Source organism: Narcine bancroftii, chromosome 6, assembly GCF_036971445.1.
Source record: "Narcine bancroftii isolate sNarBan1 chromosome 6, sNarBan1.hap1, whole genome shotgun sequence".
Classification (NCBI taxonomy): domain Eukaryota; kingdom Metazoa; phylum Chordata; class Chondrichthyes; order Torpediniformes; family Narcinidae; genus Narcine; species Narcine bancroftii.
This window is the reverse complement of record NC_091474.1, coordinates 235,628,425-235,651,475: the sequence shown is the minus strand read 5'-3', so window position 1 is coordinate 235,651,475 and position 23,051 is coordinate 235,628,425. Positions and strand designations below refer to the sequence as shown.

The 23,051-nt window shown below is 42.9% G+C and overlaps 1 protein-coding gene across 5 annotated transcripts in view; it reads left to right on the top strand.

The window, feature by feature from the left end:
* mrpl33 (mitochondrial ribosomal protein L33) overlaps window positions 1-23,051 on the top strand; it is a 56,265-nt gene that overhangs the window by 31,869 nt on the left and 1,345 nt on the right. For 2 of the 5 annotated variants that reach the window (XM_069887740.1, XM_069887739.1), the window contains exons 2-4: window positions 3,141-3,159; window positions 10,456-10,562; window positions 14,110-14,205. In XM_069887740.1, coding sequence (XP_069743841.1) covers window positions 3,141-3,159; window positions 10,456-10,562; window positions 14,110-14,205 — 222 coding nt within the window. Of the gene's footprint in view, window positions 1-1,198; window positions 1,416-2,481; window positions 3,012-3,140; window positions 3,160-10,455; window positions 10,563-14,109; window positions 14,206-23,051 lie in introns of those variants that run through there. The other 3 variants (XM_069887738.1, XM_069887736.1, XM_069887737.1) reach the window with 3 other exon arrangements.

The following is a 23,051-nucleotide window of genomic DNA, read 5'->3' as shown; positions in this document are numbered from 1 at the left end:
CTGATTATCATTTAAAAGCCACAGCCTTTATTTGAATAAATCACCAGTCCATGCTTTTGTTTAGTTGATGTAACTTGTTGGAAGATGCAAGATAGGATCATCCTGCATACTGATTTCTCCCTGCACACCATTTCACCTCTTGAATCGATGAACAAAGTATAAAAAGGTTAAAATTCAATCCAGATTTGACCCTGCCTGTGTTTAGTGTCACTTGTTGATCAATATTTCCTTAAAAGCACAATGCAATGCTGGAGAAACTCAGCTGGTCCTTTCAGTGTCCAAAGGAGACAAAGATATATTGCCGATGTTGCGGGCCTGAACCCTTCTTCAAGACAGGCCCGAATGACCCTGGTGAGGCCATGGAATTCTATCTGAACTGGCAAACCAAGTCAGAACCGTAAAAACACAATGCCGGAGAAACTCAGTTGGTCAGTGTACTTTATGTAGCAAAGATAAAGATACATAAAGCTCTTCACCATACCTTGATGAAGGGCTTAGGCCCAAAGTGTTGAATGATCTTATTGCTACATAAAGTAAACTGTTTGACCAGCTGAGGTTCGGCACTGTGCTTTTACTTCAACCACAGTGTCTGCAGACTTTCGTGTTTTACTTCTGCCCTGAGGTTCAGGAATAGTATCTTGGCACAGCACTCAATCAATACAGTTATATCTGTTGAGTTTATCAATTTAAATGAGTATGTTTTGTCTATCCGGCAACGGCGCAAGCTGTCCTCCACTTTAGTTCTTGTTGATTCAGAGAATGAAGTTAAACAGGAAGGTCTGCAAATGCTGTGGTCAACACGCAAACGTGCTGGAGAAACTCAGCAAATCAGGAGGCATCCACAGGAAGCGAAGCAAGCTTCCTATGGATGCTGCATGGCCTGCTGAGTTTCTCCAGCACAATTTTGTATTGATTCAGCGAACACCTTTCAAGCCAACTTGTTGGTAACAGATTGATTATACATGGGGGAAAAAAATCCAGCAAGAATAGGCCGTTTGGTTCTTTAAGCCTGTTCCCCTGTCGCTGATCTCTCTTTTGTGTCTGAAAATCTCTCTCTCTCCTCAGGTGCATTTACTGATTTGGACTGATAGAGAATTCAGATTTATTGTCAGAATACATACAACTTTTTTCTTGTGGGCGCAGCAGAATTACCACTAATGGGTAGTGCAAAAAAAATCTACACAGCGTGAATGTGTAAACAGATAATGAATATAAACAAACTGTGCAATACAGAGAGAACAAAAGCAAATCAATAAAGTGCACAAAGAGTCCTTGAATGAGTCTCTGATAGAGTTTGTGGTTGAGGAGTCCGAGGTGGAGGGGTATCAGCTGTTGCTGAACCTGGTGGTGCAAGTCATGTGGCATCTGTACCTCTTTCCTGATGGCAGCAGCGAGAACAGAGCATGTGCTGAATGGTGAGGGCTTTTGATGATCGCTGCTGCTCTCCGACGGCAGCGTTCCCTGTAGTTGTACTCAATAGAGGGGAAAGTTTTGCCTGTGATGTCCTGGGCTGTGTCCAATATCTTTGGGGGGGCTTTACGCTCAGGGGTAGTGATGTTCCTATACCAGACTGTGATGCAGCCGGTCAGCACACTTTCCTCCACACCTCTGTAGAAATTTGCCAGGGTGGTGCACCGTTCAGCCAAGTTTTTAATCTCCATCCAATATACTGTCTCATCTTCACCCTTTATACAACCCACTACCATGGTAACGTCGGCACATTTGTAGATGGTGTTATTGTCGTACTGAGCTACTCAGTCATAGGTGTAAAGTGAGTAGAGCAGGGAGCTCTCTGATACTGATGAAGATTGTGGAGGAGATGTTCTTCCCAATCTTCATTGATTGTGGTCTGGAGGTGAGGAAATCCATGATCCAATTACACAGTGGAGTGTTAACTCCCAGCTGTTGGAGTTTGCTGATCAGTTTTGAGGGGATGATGGTGTTAAATGCCGAACTGTAGCCGATAAAGAGCATCCTGGTGTATACATCTTTGCTGTCCAGGTGTTCCAGGGCTTTGTGTAGAGCCAGTGAAATGGTATCTGCCATAGATCTGTTTCTACAATAGATGGATCCATGTCACTGCTCAGACAGGAGCTGATCTGCTTCATTACCAGCCTCTCCAAACATTTCAACACTGTGGATGCCAGTGCTACTGGTCAATAGTCATTAATACAGGTTACTGCCCTCTTCTTGGGCCTGACACCTGTTTGAAACAGGTAGGCACCATGTCCTACTGGAGTGAAATATTGAAGATGTCCATCAATACCTCGGTAAGTTGGTTTACACAGAACTTTAATAGTCGGCCAGGTACTCCCATCTGGGCAGGATGCTTTCCTTGGATTTGCTCTCTTGAAGGCAGCAAACGTGTCGTCCTCAGATATGGACAGGATGGGATCGTCGGGGGATGTGGGGGTGTGGAGGGGTGGTTCTTCCCTGTTACTGCCCTCAAATTGGTTGAAGAAGTTGTTGTGTTCCTCTGGGAGAGGAGATTTGCCACCTGCTACTTTACCGGATTTGGTTTTGTGAGCAGGTTATGAGATTTAGGCCTTGTCACAGCTGTAGGGTTTATCACCCTGCAAATGATTTCACCCCTCCCCCTCCCCTTCATCTTGCCTCTAAAGATCTTTGCACAAATCCCGAGACTGCGGCTCTCCTTGTTGTGGATCTGCCCTCCAGCCAGCAGAAGCATCCCTCATCCAGACTTTCAAGAGTTTCTGTTTCATTTCTTGAGATCTTTTGTTCATGAAGGACCCAGCATATACAGGCGTGTTGACCCAAGCTTTGCCATCTCTGGAATTAGTTTGATGAACCTCTCTTGCACTTTCTCTGTGGCAAACATATCCTTACTTAAATGCAGAGGTTAAAACTGCACAGAATACTGCAAGTGTGGTTAACCAAGGCCAGTAAAACTGTCGAGTCACAAGAGTCAAACAGCATTGAAACAGGCTATTTGGCCCAACTCATCCATGTTGACCATCGCTCATCAGAGCTAGCCTGCATTTGGCCGATGGGTGGGTTTGTTTCACCTATTTTATTATATTGTTGATTGCTTTATAAATTACAAAGTGGTGCAATGAAAATGAATAATTAAATGAGCTAACATTTTGTTTTTTTTTCCTGAATATGGTGAATACATGCAGTTGCCAAGACCAAATCAAAGTAAGTTAATAGTTTTATTATATATTACTATCACTGTTATACAGTAGAAAAAACCCAGTACCTAGCACCTTTTCTGACTGAGATGTTACTTGGGGAGAAGTTAGGTAACAGGTATTCTGGAAAAGCAACTGGAAAGTTGTAGAAGGAAGTAACAGTGCCTTTCATATTGTCAGGTAAATAAATCCCTGGAAAGATTTTTGGAGAGATTTTTTAAAAAAGAATACAGAAGAGACTTATACATTGTTTAACATTTAAAAATGAATACGATTGAAGTTATCAAAGATAATATCATGGATTGTATGCTGAGGAATGACGTATAAAAGCCAACAAAATAGTATTTGCCAATGTACTGGATTTCTTCCCACGCTTGACTAAGGAGATTTTTGAGTAGATTTGCAGTATGATTGGCCTTCATTTGATATTGCTGTTAAAGGTAACTACCAACATTTAAAAAAAAATGAATGCAACTCATAATCCAGTTGTTCCCAACCTTTTTGAATTGTTCATATTCAGTAAAATAGGTGCATTAATATATGATGTCATAGGGTCTGGTTTTTATACTGAGTTGAAACTGTCTAGAAATTTCAAAAGCCTGATAACAGTCCTCAATGGCACATGGGAGATTAATCAGAAAGGTTCAGTCACTTGGTTTCATGGTGAAGAAGTTATCTGGATTTGAGAATGGCTGGATGGGAGAAACCAGAGAGTAGTGGTGGATGATTCCCTCTCAGACTAGAGGCCTATGACTAATGGTGTGCCTCAGGGATTGGTGTGGGGGCATTTATATCAAGGATCTGGACAATAATTGGATCAGCAAGTTTGCAGATGACACAAAGATTAGAGGTGTAGAGGTGGACAGCAAGAAAGGTTTTCAAAGCTTGCAGAGGGATCTGCAGCAGGTAGAAAAATGGCAGATGGAATTTAATTTAATGCAGACTACTGTGAGGTGTTGCATTTTGGAAAAACAAGACAAGGTTAGACATACATGGTAAATGGTAGGGCACAATAGAACAGATGGATATGGAAAACAGATACATAATTCCCTGAAAGTGGTGTCAAAGGTAGATTGGGTCATGAAAAAGAGCTTTTGGCACATTGGCCTTCATAAATCAAAGCATTGATTATAGGAGTTGGGATGGGTTACAAGATCAAACCAGCAACCACAAAGAACGTATGTCACACAGGGGTAAAGATGAACAATTACTTTATTAACAAAAATTCACCTTCAAACTTTAATTCAAAATCCCCCCTTTTATAACAATGCCCACTGGTTACTATGCAAATCTCTATAACAGTGTAAAACTAATAAATTCCCCAGCCTAAATATAACATATGTAATTAAAGTCTAAGTTATATTTCCGACCAACCCACAGAAAAACTTAAACACAAAACAAGCACACAAGACTAACAAAACTTCGATCTCAACCAAAGCAAAGATCATAAACAAAATTCAGTTTGTTTGGTAAACTGAAGCCAAAAGATCTTTGAGAGCGAGAGAGCACAAAATTCAAAGTTGTCTTGTGTTGCTTGCAGAGAGAGTAACCACTGGCTTGATCCAGATCCTTCTGGCTGCCTTCAGAATGTTCATCCCTGTTTGAAATCCCAACATTCTAAACTGTCCTCCAGACCATGACTCATGCTCTGGGCCTTCTTCCACTCCACAGCACCCCCAGTGGTGGTTTGTCATCCAAGTCCAGAAATATTTAGATAATGTTCTGCACATGCTCAGTCCGTCTCCCACTCTCTCAGCAGTCCACCTTCTCCTTGGCTCTCTAAGGCAAAATGTCACTTTATAACATAAAACCACACAACACATAGGTCAATACACAACACAGAACTCTGTAACAGATGTTATCACAAATTTATACAAGAAATTGGTGATGCCAAATTTGGAGTATTGTGTGCAGTTTTGGTCACCTAATGACAGGAAAGATTTGTCAATCAAGTTAAACAGTTGAAGACGAAGGGGCTAGAAGTCATTGTCGGAGTGAGCTGAAGCAGAGTGGTAGGGCTTTGGCTCAATAGGCCTCGGCGAGAATAGGTAAGAGGCGAGAAATAGAGTTGAAGGCAGAAAGAGCCACCTTATTTGAGGAAAAAGGATTCAGCAGGTAGGTACAGGTAAGGGTAGATTTTTTTTTAGATATCATATATTTTGTTTATGTAGTTGTAAACATTGGGAATGGCAGTCAAGGCAAGGAAATGCTTTTCTTGCAAAATGTGGGTCATCGGGGAAGCCAGCAGTATCCCTGACAACTTCATCTGCGAGGAGTGCATTCAGCTGCAGCTCCTGACAAGCCAAGTTAAGGAATTGGAGCTGGAGTTGGATGAACTCTGGATCATTCGGGAGGCAGAGGGGGTGATAGACAGGAGATACAGGGACACTATCACACCATCCCCTTCAATAACAAGCATACCATTTTGGATACCTTTTTTGGGGGATGATCTCCCAGGGACAAGCCAAGGAGATCAGGTTTCCGGCATGGAACGAGACAGGACAGGTGACAGAAGTATGTGTAGGGGAATATTTTGGGTCCAGTGATCATAATGCCATTAGTTTCGTTAATTATGGAGAAGGATAGGTCTGGGCCTCGGGTTGAGGTTCTAAATTGGAGAAAGCTAATTTTGGGGAAATGAGCCTTTTTTAAACAGCAGAACCACATTTGCAACCCGCCAATCCCACGGCACCACACCCTCCTCCAGTGACTGTTGAAAATCACTGTTAGAGCCTCTGCTATTTCCTCCCTGAACTCACTTAAGGTCCTGGGAAAAATCCCGTCAGAACTAGGAGTCTTATCTACTTTTATATACCCCAGAAGTTCTAAAACCCCCTCTTTACTAATCCCTATCTTTTCCATAACTAACCCTTTTACCTCAGTTATCCTACACAACTCAATATCTCTTTCCCTTGTGAATACCGACGAAAACCATATCTCATATGGTTCCTCACACATTCCTCCACTCAGATTTTCCAGTGGACCTATTCTATCCTTCACTCTCCTTTTACTATTCACATATTTGTAAAAATCCTTTGGATTTATTTTCACCCTACTTGCTCTAGCCTCCTCGTACTTTTGCTTTTCTAATTTCCCTCTTAACTTGTCAATCCTTTGCTTCTTGTATTTAATATAGGCCTCCCTCTTATCCCGAACCAACTTCCTAATCTCTCTAAAGAAAACACGGCTCCCTTGAACATTTTTTGCCTTGCCTTTTATCCTAACAGAAACATAAAGATTCTGCACTCTCAAAATCTCACCCTTAAATGCTCCCCAATTCTCCTCTACGTCCTTCCCAGAAAACTGATCAGCCCAAACTACTCCCTGCAGATCCCTTCTCATTTCTTCAAATCTGGCTTTCCCCCATTCAAAGACCAGCTTTCTTACGATAATTCCAAAATGGACCAAAAGATTTTCCGCATCTATTTTCTACCTTATTTTGGTTATTCATGTTAACCTTTTGAAAAGGTATTTAGGGCAAAAATTCCACATTGTGATAGTTGTCTGTAAATGTAGCAGAATTTTGTCCCTTTTTAAAAGTTTCACTTGACTTTAATTTAATATCTGGATTTGATACATAATCATCTATAACTTTAACCGAATTTTTCCAATCTTCCATTTCTCTCTAAAACTCCCTTTGTTTCCTGGCTTCTTCTACCTCAAATCTCCTTCCTCTAACTCCAAATTTCTTTCTTCTCTCACCCTCTAGCTCATGCTGTTTATCGTTATTCTCTCTCTCACATTCAATTCTAATTTTTTTCTAACTCCATCTCTCTCAGCTGTAACTGCTGCTCAAGGAATTTACTACTCTCAGGAAGTTGTTCCAACATCACCTTCTCAAAAATATTCTCTTTTACAATAATTGTCAGTCATAAATCTTTGAATCTCAATTTTCTTCATTGACACTTTCAACTCCGTAAGTTTCAACTTCTTCGCGATAAATAGCAACACCTTTTTTGCTTTTTTTCAAATCTGAAAAGTTTGGTGATTTCAAAAGCTTTTTAATATCCATTTGTAAAGTTTCACTTGGCCCACACTTAGTTTTGAGGTTTGACCAAGTCTCCACTTTCAAATCTACACAGATTAGCGATGCCAGACTTTTATCAAAACCCATTGCTGTTGTTTATTCACACACACAATAAGCCTTTTAATTAGCTTTCAAAAAGATTTTTACATTAATAAATTGAATATTAATTGATCAACTAAGCCCTGATTGAGCTCAGATTTTTGGTAAAATCACAGACACGAGCTCAAATTTTGTTTCAAACTTATTTGTACTAACAAAGGAATAGCAATGGAAAATTCACCGGACATTGGTAAATTCAAAGTCATAGTTTTTTTTATTAAACTATTAACATAACATTTCTTACTTGTCTCTAAGTTTAACCCCACTATGTGCAAATGTAAATGTGTGTGTGTGAATTAAAGTACAAAACTATTTAAGTTTAAACTTGATTCTGAAAAAGTCTCTTTTAAAAGATCAGTTTCAAATATCCTGTTCAGGATCCTTTTAAAATGCACTTCAGAAGTAACTACGAAGTACTTTTAATTATTATATCATCAGATTTCTTTCAACACATGATTCTCTTGATGAGCTGTCTTTCAAAGAGATATTCATCAAACAGGAGTGACCATCTTCTGGACACAAATGAGAAGTGCTCCTTACTTATTTAAAAGCCACTTTATGTAGTTTCTCCTGTGAATAGGACAATACAAGCCCTCCCTTTCAGGAGGTTGTTTTTTTTTCTCAGAATCACAGAGCTTCATTCCATGATGAGGATATACTCTTTATTTTCAAAAGAGCAGTTGGAAAGTGGTTTTCTGTATTCCCCTTCTATTAGGAGTAACACATAACAGCACCTATTCTGGCTACTGTAATTCAACCCTGTCTTTCATAAGGTTCCAATTCCTGTGAGTGCCACAAGGTCTTGATTTCTAAACATACAAAAATGTCTAAATTTGATAATGTATTTCTCCAACTCGTGTGACATTTACATCATCAATGAGGTCTCAATTCTTGGAAACTATGTACTGGAATCTTTAACAATTTTCATTTCAGTTCTGAAACACTTCTGGCCTTTTCCAAAACCACTGCATTTCCATTACATCCTCTGCCCTCATCTCTGTTCAAAAGGCTTAATTGCTTTTAAGATCCGCACCTGGTACTTGAGTTTCAGTTAAGAACAATTCTGTTCCGTAATGGCTCTGCTTTCCAGATGTGTCAACTCTGAGAATGAACCCCTTTCACACTGGGCTAATCAGCACACAGGCATCAGCTGATGTCGGGGATAGGTGGTATCATCTCTGGTGTCTGATGACGCTTGCATGTTGATTAAAAGAGCTTTCACACTGGACCCTTAACTGGTAGATTGGCCGTTAATTACGGGGACAAGGTGCCAGTATGAAAGGGGCTTCTCTGAGTGCAGTGGTTCTCTGTAAATGTGCTGTGATCTGTTTGTGATCCTGCCCCAGCCCACAATTCATTTATTAAAAATACATATACAGGTACAGAATCATTTATCCGGAACCTTTGGGGGACAGCGTGTTCTGAATTTCGTATTTTTCCAGATTTTGGAAAGCTAGATTTAAGCCCACCCGAATTGTGCTGCCTTATCCACCCTCACTCACCCCCTTCTAGTTGCGCTGCCATCCCCCCCCCCCCCCCACCCAACTTGCACCGCCGGTCTCTCGCCCGCCCGACTCGCACTGCCGGTCTCTCCCCCTCACCCGCCTGACTCGCGCTGCCGTCTCTCTCTCTCCCCCCACTTGCCAGTTTTTGGAGCTTTCCGGATTTTAGATGTCCGGATAAAGGATTGTGTACCTGTACAATATTTTAACTCTATAACTTACTAAGACATTTTTACATGAAATATAACTTAGCATTAATCTAAACATTAATATTAAGATAGATCCATTACAGAAGTAACTAGCAAAATAGAGTCTGAGAGTTGTAGAGCTTGGAAACAGAGCCTTCAGTCCAACTCATCGATGCCAACCAAGTTGTCTACAAATGGTGCCATTCACCTGCATTGGGCTCATATTGTCTCCAAATCTTTCCTGTCCACATTCCTGTCGAATTGTCTTTTAAATTTTATCTTTCTATCTGCCTCTACAGCTTCCTCTGGCAGATTGTTCTCTACCACCCATGCTCTGTGTGGAAATGCTGTCCTTCATGCCTCCTTTACATCTTCCCTGCTCTGCTTAAACTTATGCCCTCTCACTTTAGACTTCCCTCCTCTCCTCACTCAAGCCCTCCACTCCCAGTTTCATCTTTTCTGCTCCCATTCCAGCTGAATGATCCCCTTGCTAAAACTGGGATTTCAGAAGTACGCACAATGCTCCCAAGTACTGGAGTTGTGGCACCCAATATCTCCCTAGCACCTGCAGGCAAACGCTTGGCCAGATCTTCAGCTTTCTCAGAAACAGTCAAGATGAATGAAGGATTTATAAGGCTCTCCATTCTCATGTTAATTTGTTAGTCAAGCCCAATGCTGTCAAAGCTAGTGCAGTGCACACAAGTGCTGGAGAAACTCAGCAGGTCACGCAGCATCCACGGGAAGTAAAAGGTAGTGGACTTTTTGGCCCTGAGCCCTTCTTCAGGAGTGCTGAAAATCAGGCAGGTCTGAATAAAATGGTAGGGGGAGGCTAGCAGGTGATGAAGTACATCCAGGTGGTAGGAAATGACAGAGAGCAAGGGCACTGATTGGAGAAGGAGGTGGGGTACTGGAGAAAGGGAGACAGCGATGAGAGAATGAGAGAGACTGGGGAAGGGTGTTAATGGAAATTGGAGGTAGAAATTGATGCCGTTCGTTTGGAGATTGCTGAAATGAAATATAAAGGATTTGTTCTTCCAATCTGCAGGTGGCCTCAACTTGGCAGTACATGAGGCCATGGACATACATATCAAAGTGATATGGAACTTAAGTGTTTGGTCTCTGGGAAGTCCTTGCTGTGGCAGCAGACCGAGAGCAGGTGATGCAACATCCATCGGAAATAAGGGGTGGTCGACGTATCATAGAATTAATTTCTGATGAAAGGCCCAGGGCCGAAACGTTGATCACCCTTTACTTCCTATGGATGCTGTGTGACCTGCTGAGTTTCTTCAGCATGTTTGTGTGTTGGACTATTGGTCCAACTTGCATTTCTAAAAGCCCATTAATGCCCCTTGTTGCTTCACCCTTTCTGTCTCACCCACTTAGCGCCTTTAAAGCAGTGAAATGTTGTGGTGAAGAGTGCTACATATATTGCCCTGCTCTCTGTTTCCAAGCCGTACAGGAACTGACTGTTGTTTGATTTCTCACAGGTCCATCTTGGTGCAGATGGTGAGTGCAGCTGGAACTGGGTATTGTTTCAATGCCAAGCGGAGCCGACTCCGGGACAAGTTAGTCCTAAGGAAACACGATCCCAGAGGTAAATGCTGTGCATGACTGGAATGCCATTCATTGCTGTCTTCTCCAGACAGTCTTTATCATGCAAATAACTCATTCCTTAGCAGTCAAAACAGTTTTTATATCGGAGCAAACCATTCCATTTGTAATCCAGTTTTACACTTGGGTTTCATTTCCCCATGCAAAACACCATGAGGGACTGGCTGATGTTGAAATGATTTGATCTCTGTGGTAATCTCACTGACACACAGTGTCAGGGAAATAGTGGTGGTTAGTTCCATGAGTGTTGTTTTCTGAAGGTGAGGTGGAGCACAGACTGTACTCAGCTGATTGAGAACCCAGTAATCTCGTACAATGCAGGCGCAGTGGGCTCTCCACAACATTGATCTGTAGAGCCAAAATCCCATGAATGCTGGAAACTTAAGCAACAGAAAATGCCATAAAAACATGACAAAGGAGAAGAAACAGTCTGCCCCATCATTTCATCATGAACTGATCCATATTCCCACTGAGTCCCACTTTCTGGCCTTCTTCTCAAACCTATGATGCCCTGATAATCAAGAACCTGTCAATCTCTGGCTTAATACTACCACCTGTGGCAACAAAATCCCCAGATTCACCACCCTCTGGCTAAAGAAATTTCTTTGTTCTCAGTGGCTGGCCTTCAATCCTGAAGTTGCGCCCTTTTGTCCTTCCACTAACATGCCACCTTAAGTAATCCTTTACTAACCACAGAACACCAATGCCATGCTATGCCTAGTAAAAGTAAAACAGAGTTATGTTTAAGGTTCCATTTGCTGCTCTCCAACCTGTTCTAGGCTTTCAGCAGGTTTTGCTTTCATTCCATGTTCTTTTTTTCTATTCTACCCATTTCCTCTCACCTTCCAGCTCTCTTCCCCCCTTCTGTCTCTATTCATCCAGCCATCCCCCCTCCTCTTGATCATTGCTGTCCACTCCCTCCCTTCTCCACCTTTTGCAACCACCCATTCTTTTATTCGGATGCCTGTTGACATTCTTCCATACCTTGATGAAGGGCTCAAGCCTGAAACATTGGTTATGCATTTTTATATTTGTGTTTTGGGATCCCAAAACCCAGCAGCAATAGAAATTCACCAAGACAAATAGTTACTTAAATAAAATCTGTTTTAAATTTTCTTTAAAACATAAAAACAGGATCAAACTTAACCCCCTTCTAATTCTAAGTGCAAATGTATGTAATGTGTATAAGTTCAAAAAAGTTCTTTGATTCACAGTCCAATCTCACTTCTCACTCCTCCAAGTTCACTGGTATCAGGCAATTCTTATACTGTGCACAGAATGTAACATTTATGAATTTTCACCAAGCTCTGATACTTAAATGGTTACTGCTCAGGAAGGTTCTTGTCAGTTTTCAGAGAGAGATTTATTGCTCATTGGACACACACAAACTGATACCTTCCAATCAGCCACTTCATTGTTTTGCCAAAGAAACTTGCCCCATCAGGGTTTTCCAAATGATAACCTCTTCTTCTGCAGGGCACCACAGAATTCCTTTTGTTTCCCCTCATTTCAGGTGAAACACATGGACCACAAGGGTTTTCAACAGGATGAACTCAGAACTCACAACCCATCTTCAAAATGGGTCTCAGAGAAAGCCTGTTTGGTCTTCACTCTCTCTGGGTGCAAAACCATCTGATGTTCTTAGAACAGCAAACTGCATCCAGACAGATTGCAGCACCAGACCCAAACTTGACTGCAGCCGTTCATCTGTTACTTTCAAAACAAGAATCCATTACTCCACAGCATGTCCAAATTAACACCTACTTCTGAAGTCCTTCAAAGTTTTTGCAAAGGCACTTGGAGACTGGAGCAGAGCTCTGGCATTTTAAATGCGATCTGTTTTGTGAAGTGTTTGTGACCTACGCTAAACCCCCATGATCGATCTCCTTCAAAATCATATCTATATACAATATCAAATATATAATCCATCACATTTGCTGCATAGAAGACACTGTTTGGCTGAGTTTCTCCAGCATTGTTTTTTACTTCAACCACAGTGTCTACAGATTTTTGTGTTTCACTTTCTCACTCCAACCTCCTGTTCCGAAGAAATACCTTGCATCTAGAACAGTGACACGGTATTCCTTTCTGTACATGTTGCCTGGCCTGCTGAGATTTTGTTTTGATTTTGTGCTTGCCTAAACAATTAATTTCAGCCATACATTGTACAGCTGCTCAACCCTGTGCATCTTGAAGGATTTTTTTTCCCTCTGGTGGCTCTCAATTGTTGTTGCTTAAGAACAAGTATGAATCCCACTTCGAGCATTCATCAGTGTTATTTAGCCCAGACTTCAACCTGTATTGGTTAGGTATAGCAAGAGAAGAGATTTTGCTGTCGAACCATGTTGTGGAGTTTGTGACACTGATTCTTTGTGTGCGTGTGTGCATTCATGTGGCACTAATGAGGAAGGATTTTATCCAAATAAAGAAGAACTCTGAAGTACATTGTCAGATGGCAATGGAGTTGAATTTTTTTAACCCCTTTCCTCCTTGAGGTATTTGCTATTGAGCATGAGAACAAACTATCACAGGCACATAAGTTAGGTTCCCTGCAACCTGCCAAGCACTTCTGCTCTCTAAAACAGAGGTTAAGGAGTTCAAAAATTCCTTGAACAATAAGGGTTGTAAATCTTTCAAATTCTCCATCACACAAGGCAGAGGTCCCTTCTACTTGGGTTCAAGGAAATGGAAAGATTCATTGGCAAATACTGATTCCAAATATCAGGGAAAAAAAAGATTAGAAGGTCCTCATGCCTATTCCACACCATTTGACTTCAGATTTAAAGCCCAGTAACAGGTCCTACTGGCCCAAGAGCCCATGTTGCCCAAATACACCCATGTGACCAGAAGTTTTTAAGAGGGTGGGAGGAAACCAGAGGAAACGCACGTGGGCATGGGGAGAATGTCCAAAGTCTTTCAAGACCGATTGCTGGCACTGTGATGGCGTTGTGCTAATAACCACGCTGCCCGTTTACAGATCAGGGCTGATCCTTTACTTCACTACCTCTCTGCTGGACTAATCCCACATCCCTTTGATTTCCTCATTACTTAAAAATGTAAAGATCTTCATCTTGAGTACACTGAGCTGCTCTTGTCCTCTTGGGGTCGAACATTCGAGTGATTCACAACTCGACAGGAGAATAATTTTCTTAATAACTCTGTGCTGAATCATCAGTCCTTTATTTTGAGAAGTGATCACTTGTTTTATATTTTCAGCCAGTGGTGAAGCTCGAGTCATGTTTGTTTCAAGGGATCTCATGGCTAAACTATTTCTTCTGTTTTTAAGTTCACTTATGTGACGCAATTCTCATGCCAGTAGGTCTTGCATTGCGCGGTTTCCACTTTAATGCTGGAACATTCAAGCTCAGCACAAAATCTTCTTATAAATTAAGTTTTAAGTTTGTTTATTTGTCGCAAATTATGGCAAGAAGAGATTTTAAAATTTTTTATTTAATGCAATTTAGACATACACCATGATAGCCCACGGCACCCAAATACTAATCAACCTACAACTCCCATATGTTTTGAAGGGTGGGAGGAAACTGGAGCATCCAGAGGAAACTTGCAGACACAGGGATTATGTACAAACTCCTTGCAGACAGCGCTGGATTTGAACTCGGTCGCTGGTAATGTTGCAGTGTTGCACTAACCGTGACAGCAGTCTAACAGGTTATCTCTGACATTCATACTGCTGTGTGAAGAACACAGTTAGAGAGATTGAGCTGTAATGAAAAGATCAATTAGCACCAGTAAAGGGCATATGATGGCACTGTTATGGGGTTCATTCAGGAGCCTGATGACTGCAGGGACAAAGCTGGTGCACACTTCCACACTTCTCTCCATGGGAGGAGGGAGAAGAGAGTGTATTTGGGGTGTGATGGGTCTTCAGTATGTTAGCTGCCTTTCCCAAACAACAGGTGATATAGATGGAGAGGAAGGAAGATTGTGCTCTGAGCTCCATTCGCCACCTTCTGCAGCTTCCTCTGATCTTGAGCAGAGCAGCTCCCGCCCCACACGGCGATGCATCCAGCAAGCGTGCTTTTGATACTGCACCTATAGAAGGACTAGCAGAACTTGCTTGGTTTTCGAGAAAAGTAGAGGCGTTGTTATAGTCAAGATTAGAATGTTGTGTGCTTTAGGCATCAAACAGATTGGGGAAATGCTCATTTGCAGATTGTAAGTGTGATTTTTACCTGACTCTGGTGAACACCAAATTCCCCACTGCTCCTTGGATGTTTGGGAAGACAGGGAGAGGCTTATCCCTTAATGTAAAATTCCCAATAGGGAGAAACAAGTTAGTCTGTGCAACAAAGAAGGTGGAACAAAAGGAATTTCTCAGATATGGCAAAATAACATGGCATTTAAACTCTGTGATCTGTGTAATAAGTTGAAAGCTTGGGTAATGCTGTGTGGTCTGAACTTGAGTGGGACTAATATCCTGGCAGATCAGTTTGCTAGAGTGTTTGTGGGGAGAGTTTAATCTGGGGAAGGTTGGGGGCGGGGGGAGGGCGGTTGTGCGAATCAGATTGTGAGTGCAGACATTAGGGTAGAAGTAAACCAGGGTGTTGGCGTCGAGAAAGAGGCTTTAAAAAAAAAGTCAAAACTAATATGCAGCAATGAAGATAAAAAGGCAGATGAAAAGACAATTTTCTGTAATTAGGAATAAAATGGCTGACCTTGTTGTAAAGCTACAGATTGAAAGATATGACGTTGTGGCCATCAGCGAGACATGGCTTTAATGATGGATGTGAGAAAGTTATGAATGGAAAAATGGCACAAATGTGGCTAACAAGAGAGTTTAAGGCTAAAATAAAAGCAAAAGGGAGGGCAGACAAGGAAACAAAAATTAGAGAGAAAACAGAGGACTGGGAAACTTAAAAACATAGAAAAAGACAAAGAAAGTCATTAGGAAAGAAAAGATGAATTATGAAAAGAAGTTGGGAAATAACATGCAAAAGAGTTTTTTAAGTATGTAATGTGTAAAAGAGAGACCGATTGAAAATGATGCTGGAGAAATTATGATGGATAACAGAGATGTCAGAGGAACTAAATGAGAATTTTACACCAGTCTTCTCTGAGTAACACACATAAAATCATAAATTGTGTAGAAATATTTACGTAGAACGCACATATGCAAATATCATGCGGATATATCCTAAATTCTGATATAGTCTTAAATCAGAGGGACATGATATGTTAGTCTCCTCCCTCAGGGACAGGCCTAGGCAATTAACATTGATAAGGTGCAGTTCCCTACCCAGAATGTTCTGTTTATAGGAATACCATGGCATTCAGTACAAAGGTATTCCCAAGATCAAAATTTCCCATGCCCGGTATAAATTTCCCATGCTGCTATTCTATTCCCACGCCCGCTATAAATTGCCTGTTCGACTTTCCCATGCCCATTATAAATTGTGCGCATTCTTTCAACATGTAAAACATTCTCATGTAGTACGCACATGCATAGAACATGTGGGGGATGCCTGGTTTATAAAATACGGTACCTGATAGAGGTCTTGGGAATAGAATTAAGTATGCAATCAAGATTACTAGAGAGATCTTTGGCTTGGCTTCGCGGACGAAGATTTATGGAGGGGGTAAAAAGTCCACGTCAGCTGCAGGCTCGTTTGTGGCTGACAAGTCCGATGCGGGACAGGCAGACACGATTGCAGCGGTTGCAAGGGAAAATTGGTTGGTTGGGGTTGGGTGTTGGGTTTTTCCTCCTTTGCCTTTTGTCAGTGAGGTGGGCTCTGCGGTCTTCTTCAAAGCAGGTTGCTGCCCGCCAAACTGTGAGGCGCCAAGATGCACGGTTTGAGGCGTTATCAGCCCACTGGCGGTGGTCAATGTGGCAGGCACCAAGAGATTTCTTTAGGCAGTCCTTGTACCTTTTCTTTGGTGCACCTCTGTCACGGTGGCCAGTGGAGAGCTCGCCATATAACACGATCTTGGGAAGGCGATGGTCCTCCATTCTGGAGACGTGACCCATCCAGCGCAGCTGGATCTTCAGCAGCGTGGACTCGATGCTGTCGACCTCCGCCATCTCGAGTACTTCGACGTTAGGGGTGTAAGCGCTCCAATGGATGTTGAGGATGGAGCGGAGACAACGCTGGTGGAAGCGTTCTAGGAGCCGTAGGTGGTGCCGGTAGAGGACCCATGATTCGGAGCCGAACAGGAGTGTGGGTATGACAACGGCTCTGTATATGCTTATCTTTGTGAGGTTTTTCAGTTGGTTGTTTTTCCAGACTCTTTTGTGTAGTCTTCCAAAGGCGCTATTTGCCTTGGCGAATCTGTTGTCTATCTCATAGTCGATCCTTGCATCTGATGAAATGGTGCAGCTGAGATAGGTAAACTGGTTGACCGTTTTGAGTTTTGTGTGCCCGATGGAGATGTGGGGGGGCTGGTAGTCATGGTGGGGAGCTGGCTGATGGAGGACCTCAGTTTTCTTCAGGCTGACTTCCAGGCCAAACATTTTGGCAGTTTCCGCAAAGCAGGACGTCAAGCGCTGAAGAGCTGGCTCTGAATGGGCAACTAAAGCGGCATCATCTGCAAAGAGTAGTTCACGGACGAGTTTCTCTTGTGTCTTGGTGTGAGCTTGCAGGCGCCTCAGATTGAAGAGACTGCCATCCGTGCGGTACCGGATGTAAACAGCGTCTTCATTGTTGGGGTCTTTCATGGCTTGGTTCAGCATCATGCTGAAGAAGATTGAAAAGAGGGTTGGTGCGAGAACACAGCCTTGCTTCACGCCATTGTTAATGGAGAAGGGTTCAGAGAGCTCATTGCTGTATCTGACCCGACCTTGTTGGTTTTCGTGCAGTTGGATAATCATGTTGAGGAACTTTGGGGGACAACCGATGCTCTCTAGTATTTGCCAAAGCCCTTTCCTGCTCACGGTGTCGAAGGCTTTGGTGAGGTCAACAAAGGTGATGTAGAGTCCTTTGTTTTGTTCTCTGCACTTTTCTTGAAGCTGCCTGAGGGCAAAAACCATGTCAGTAGTTCCTCTGTTTGCGCGAAAGCCGCACTGTGATTCTGGGAGAATATTCTCGGCGACACTAGGTATTATTCTATTTAGTAGAATCCTAGCGAAGATTTTGCCTGCAATGGAGAGCAACGTGATTCCCCTGTAGTTTGAGCAGTCTGATTTCTCGCCTTTGTTTTTGTACAGGGTGATGATGGTGGCATCACGAAGATCCTGAGGCAGTTTACCTTGGTCCCAACAAAGCTTGAAAAACTCATGCAGTTTGGCATGCAGAGTTTTGCCGCCAGCCTTCCAGACCTCTGGGGGGGATTCCATCCATACCTGCTGCTTTGACACTAAACTGAATGGACTAAATATAGAACAGTCTCCTGGACCAGATGAGGTTCACCCATGGGTTCTGAAGGAGGTGGTTTTGGAGATTGTGGAGGCACTGGAAATGATTTTCCAGAAATCAATAGACTCTGGCATGGTCCTGAGGATTAGAAGGTCACAAATGTCGTTCTGCTGTTTAAGAAAGGAGGGAGACAGAAAAAAAATAAATTATAGGCCTATTAGTTGACATTGGTAGTTGCAAAGTTATTGGAGTTGATCCTCAAGGACGAGGTTATGAAATACCTTGAGGTGCATGACATGATAGGTCAAAGTAGGCATGGTTTCATGAAGCGATCCTGCCTGACTAACCTAAAAGAGAGAGGCTGTGGATGTTGTGTATTTGGATTTTCAAAAGGCTTTCGATAAGGTGCTTAGGAGAACCCATTACAGGAAAGATATTAGATTGGATGAAGCATTGGCTGACAGGCAGAAGACAATGGGTGGGAATAAAGGGATCCTGTTCTGGTTTGTAGCCGATTACTAGTGATGTTCAGCAGGGGTCGGTGTTGGAGCTGATTCTTTTTTACAATAGATATTGATGATTTAGATTATGGATTGAATGGTTCTGTGGCTAAGTTTGCAGATGTCACCAAGATGAGTGGTGGATTGGGAAGTGTTGAAGAAACTGAAAGGTTGTGGAGATACTTGGACCACTTGGGAGAGTGAGAAAAGAAATAGCCGTTGAGATACCATGTTGAGAAATGTATGGTTGTACATTTTTGAAGAGGAAATAAACAGGGAGATTATTATTTGGATGGTGAGAAAATTCAAAATTTGAAAGTGCAAAGGGACTTGGGGGCCTTCATGCAGGATACCCTAAAGGTTAACGTCCAGGTTGGATCACCAGTAAAGAAAAGCTATGTTGGCATTCATTTCAAGAGGAATAATGTATAAGAGTAAAGAGGTGTTGATGAGGCTCCATGGGGCACTGGTGAGACCTCATTTGAAGCACATTGTGCAGTTTTGGGCCCCTTATATTAGAAGAGATGTTTACCTATCTCGGCTGCACCATTTCATCAGATGCAAGGATCGACAACGAGATAGACAACAGACTCGCCAAGGCAAATAGCGCCTTTGGAAGACTACACAAAAGAGTCTGGAAAAACAACCAACTGAAAAACCTCACAAAGATAAGCGTATACTGAGCCGTTGTCATACCCACACTCCTGTTCGGCTCCGAATCATGGGTCCTCTACCGGCATCACCTACGGCTCCTAGAACGCTTCCTCCAGCGTTGTCTCCGCTCCATCCTCAACATTCATTGGAGCGCTTTCATCCCTAACGTCGAAGTACTCGAGATGGCAGAGGTCGACAGCATCGAGTCCACGCTGCTGAAGATCCAGCTGCGCTGGGTGGGTCACGTCTCCAGAATGGAGGACCATCGCCTTCCCAAGATCGTGTTATATGGCGAGCTCTCCACTGGCCACCGTGACAGAGGTGCACCAAAGAAAAGGTACAAGGACTGCCTAAAGAAATCTCTTGGTGCCTGCCACATTGACCACCGCCAGTGGGCTGATATCGCCTCAAACCGTGCATCTTGGCGGCTCACAGTTCGGCGGGCAGCAACCTCCTTTGAAGAAGACCGCAGAGCCCACCTCACTGACAAAAGGCAAAGGAGGAAAAACCCAACACCCAACCCCAACCAACCAATTTTCCCCTGCAACCGCTGCAACCGTATCTGCCTGTCCCGCATCGGACTTGTCAGCCACGAACGAGCCTGCAGCTGACATGGACATTTACCCCCTCCATAAATCTTCGTCGGCGAAGCCAAGCCAAAGAAAGATTAGAAGAGATGTAATAATGTTGGAGAGAGTAGAGAGATTTACCAGGATGATTCCTGGAATGCAGGAATATGAGGAATGTTTAGTGGCTCTTGGACTGTATTCATTGGAGTCTAGAAGAATGAGAAGGGATCTCATAGAAACATTTTGAATGGTGAAAGGATTGGACTCAGTAGATGTGAATAAGATGTTTCTCTTGGTGAGTGAATCCAGGCCAAGAGGGCACAGTCTTAGAATTAGAAGAGAGATGAGGAGAAATTTCTTTAGCCAGAGGGTCGTGGATTTGTGAAATTTGTTGCCACGTACAGCTGTGGAGGCCCGATCATTGGGGGAGTTTAAGGGGGAGATTGTTAAGTATCTAATTAGTCAAGGCATCAAGGGATATGGGGAAAAGGCCAGAGCCAATTGGTCTATTTCTGTTCCTTTATCTTGTTGTCTATGTGGACATGGACAGCAGTGCAAAATATACAAGTAAACGGGAAGGCAAGAATGATGATTTCAGCCAAAAGATAGCTGGACCTGATACAAACAGAAAGAAAGGGCATTTGATGTTGAGTCTTGCAGTTTCTGTAGATGCTTTAGAGAGGGTGCAGAGGAGATTTACGAGGATGTTGCCTGGATTGGAGAACATGTCTTTATAAAGCAAGATTGACAGCTCGGGCTTTTCTCATTGGAGTGATGAAGGATGAGAGGTGACTTAATATAAAATTATGAGGGGTTTAGAGTGGGTGGGCAGCCAGCTCCTTTTCCCCAGGGTGACAATATCAAATACCAGAGGAGATCAGTTGAAGGTGAGTGGAGGAATGTTTAGGGGCGATGTCTGAAAGTCTTTTACACAGCAAGCTATGGGTGCCTGGAATTGATTGCTGGGGCTGATGGAGATGGCAGGCACAATAAGAATATTAAAAGACTCTTGGATCAGGACATGGCTGTAGGGAAAATAGATGGTTATGAGTGTAAGGTAGGGATTAAGTTTACATAGGTCAGTATATCAATCACTGCCTTACCAGGACACACTGTTTGGCACCCTGGATGTTGGGAAGGGAAGAGAGGTGAAAAGACAAAAGTGTTTGGGAGTTGCAAAAGGAGCCATTGCTTTGGAATGTCCAAAGGGGAGGGGATTCTGTGTCCAGCAGTGGAAACTTATTCCTGCTGGTGGAAAATGCAAAGGATTATCTGGGAGCAAGGCTTTTCCCGTCTGGTAGGAGAAAGGATGAGTGTGTGGAATGATTCGAATTCAGATTTATTGACATTCACATACAACCCTGAGATTCTTTTTCCTGCAGGCAAGGCAGAATTTCCACTTATTGGTTGTGCAAAACAAAATCTGTGCAATACAGAGAGGAGAAAAAAATCAATAAAAGCAAGAGTCCTTAAATAGGTCCCTGATGGAGTTTGTTGTTGAGGAGTCTGATGGTGGAGGGGTAGCAGCTGTTCCTGAACCTGGTGGTACGAGTCTGGTGGCACCTATACCTCTTTCCTAATGGCAGCAGCGAGAACAAAGCTTGGGCTGGGTGGTGTGGATCCTTGATTGCTGCTGCTCTCCGACGGCAGCATTCCCTGTAGATGTTCTCAATAGTGGGGAGGGATTTTCCTGTGATGTCTTGGGCTGTGTCCACTGCCTTTTGCAGGGTTTTCCACTCAGGGGTATCGGTGTCCCCATATCAGACCGTGATGCAGCTGGTCAACATACTTTCCACCATGCAGCTGTAGAAATTTGCCAGGGTTTCTGGTGTCATACCAACCTCTGCAAACTCCTGAGGAAGTTGAGGCGCTGACGTGATTTATTCAAAATGCCATTAGTGTGTTGGGTCCAGGAAAACTCCTCTGAAATAGTGGAGAAATTGGCTGCAGAAAGCAACATCAATGTAGTGGTTGAGAAGAGAGTTGGGGGATGATCCCAAGTAAGACTGAAATAGGCTGCTCCACATATCCAACGAAAGGACAGGCAGAGCTGGGCTCCTGTGAGGGCCCATAGTTAAACCCTTCCTCTGATAAAGTCAGAGGAGCTGACGGAGAAGTTGTTTAATACGAGGACTAGAGTGTTTGGATGGAGCAGAACCAGTATGGCCTCTGGTGTAAAGAAGCTGAGAGTTCGCCGACCTTGCCGATGTGGAATGGAGGTAGAGCATAGTAAACTATGGGGGTGAACAGAGGTTTGGTATGACATCGGAAACCTTGGTAAATTTCTGCAGAGGTGGAAAGTGTGCTGACTGACTGCATCACGGTCTGGTACGGGGACATAAATATTCCTGAGCGTAAAGCCCTGAAAAAGGCAGTGGTCTCAGCCCAGGTCATCACAAACAGAACCTTCCCCACCATTGAGAACATCAACAGGAAGCATTGCTGTCGGAGAGCAGCAGCGATCATCAAGAATTCACACCGCCCAGTACACGCTCTATTCTCGCTGCTGCCATCAGGTCCAGGAACAACTGCTCCCCCTCCACCATCAGACTCCTCAACAACAATCTCAATCAGGGATTCAATTAAGGACTCTTGCACTTAATTGATTTTTTCTCTCTGTATTGCAGTCAGTTTGTTTACATTTTTTGTTTACATGTGTACGTTGTATAGTTTTTTTTCCCACTACCAATAAGTAGAAATTCTGCCTCGCCTGCGAGAAAAGGAATCTCAGAGTTGCATGTGATTTTGTGTATGTACTTTGACAATGTATATGAAATGGGTACGGCTTCTAAAGTTTCACAGATTCAAGTCCCTCCCCAGATGTTGCTGTTTTTCTCTCAGATTTCCAGCATGTGAACTTTTGGTTTGATTTTTCTCAGACTTGCATGGGATCCTTGCTCCGTTGATACTATCGGCAAATTAATATAGGGCCAAATTGCTGCAACATGATTATGTCAGCTTCTGATGCGATATGCACTCACTAATGGAAACTAGTGGACATCAGTTGAGATTGTGCAATATCTTCCAGGACGTTGGTTTGGGTGCGTTTTCTCTTGTTTAAAGAACTAGCTTGTCCCACTTACCTCATCGTTAAAATTATTTGGTAATGGGTGCGGTTTCAAAATAGAACTGTCTACGTGTCAGAAGGGCTTGAAAAACCATGCTGTATTGTGTAGCCGAGCCGGAAAACCATCTCCTTTCACATGCTGAAATGTGACAGACCTGAGAGGTGATTGTTGTAGCCGAAACGTTGAAGTTGTTGCTCACTTCCACACGGCAGTTTTGAAAAGCCTTTGCTGTTGAAGGTGCCATCTTACTGTTCAGCAAAGCAAACTGAACTGTTGCCTTTCAATAAGACTCCATTTCATCATTTGAAATATTATTGCCTTTAAATGAGGTTCTTGGGACATTGATATTCACTGTTAAATTCCTTTTTTTG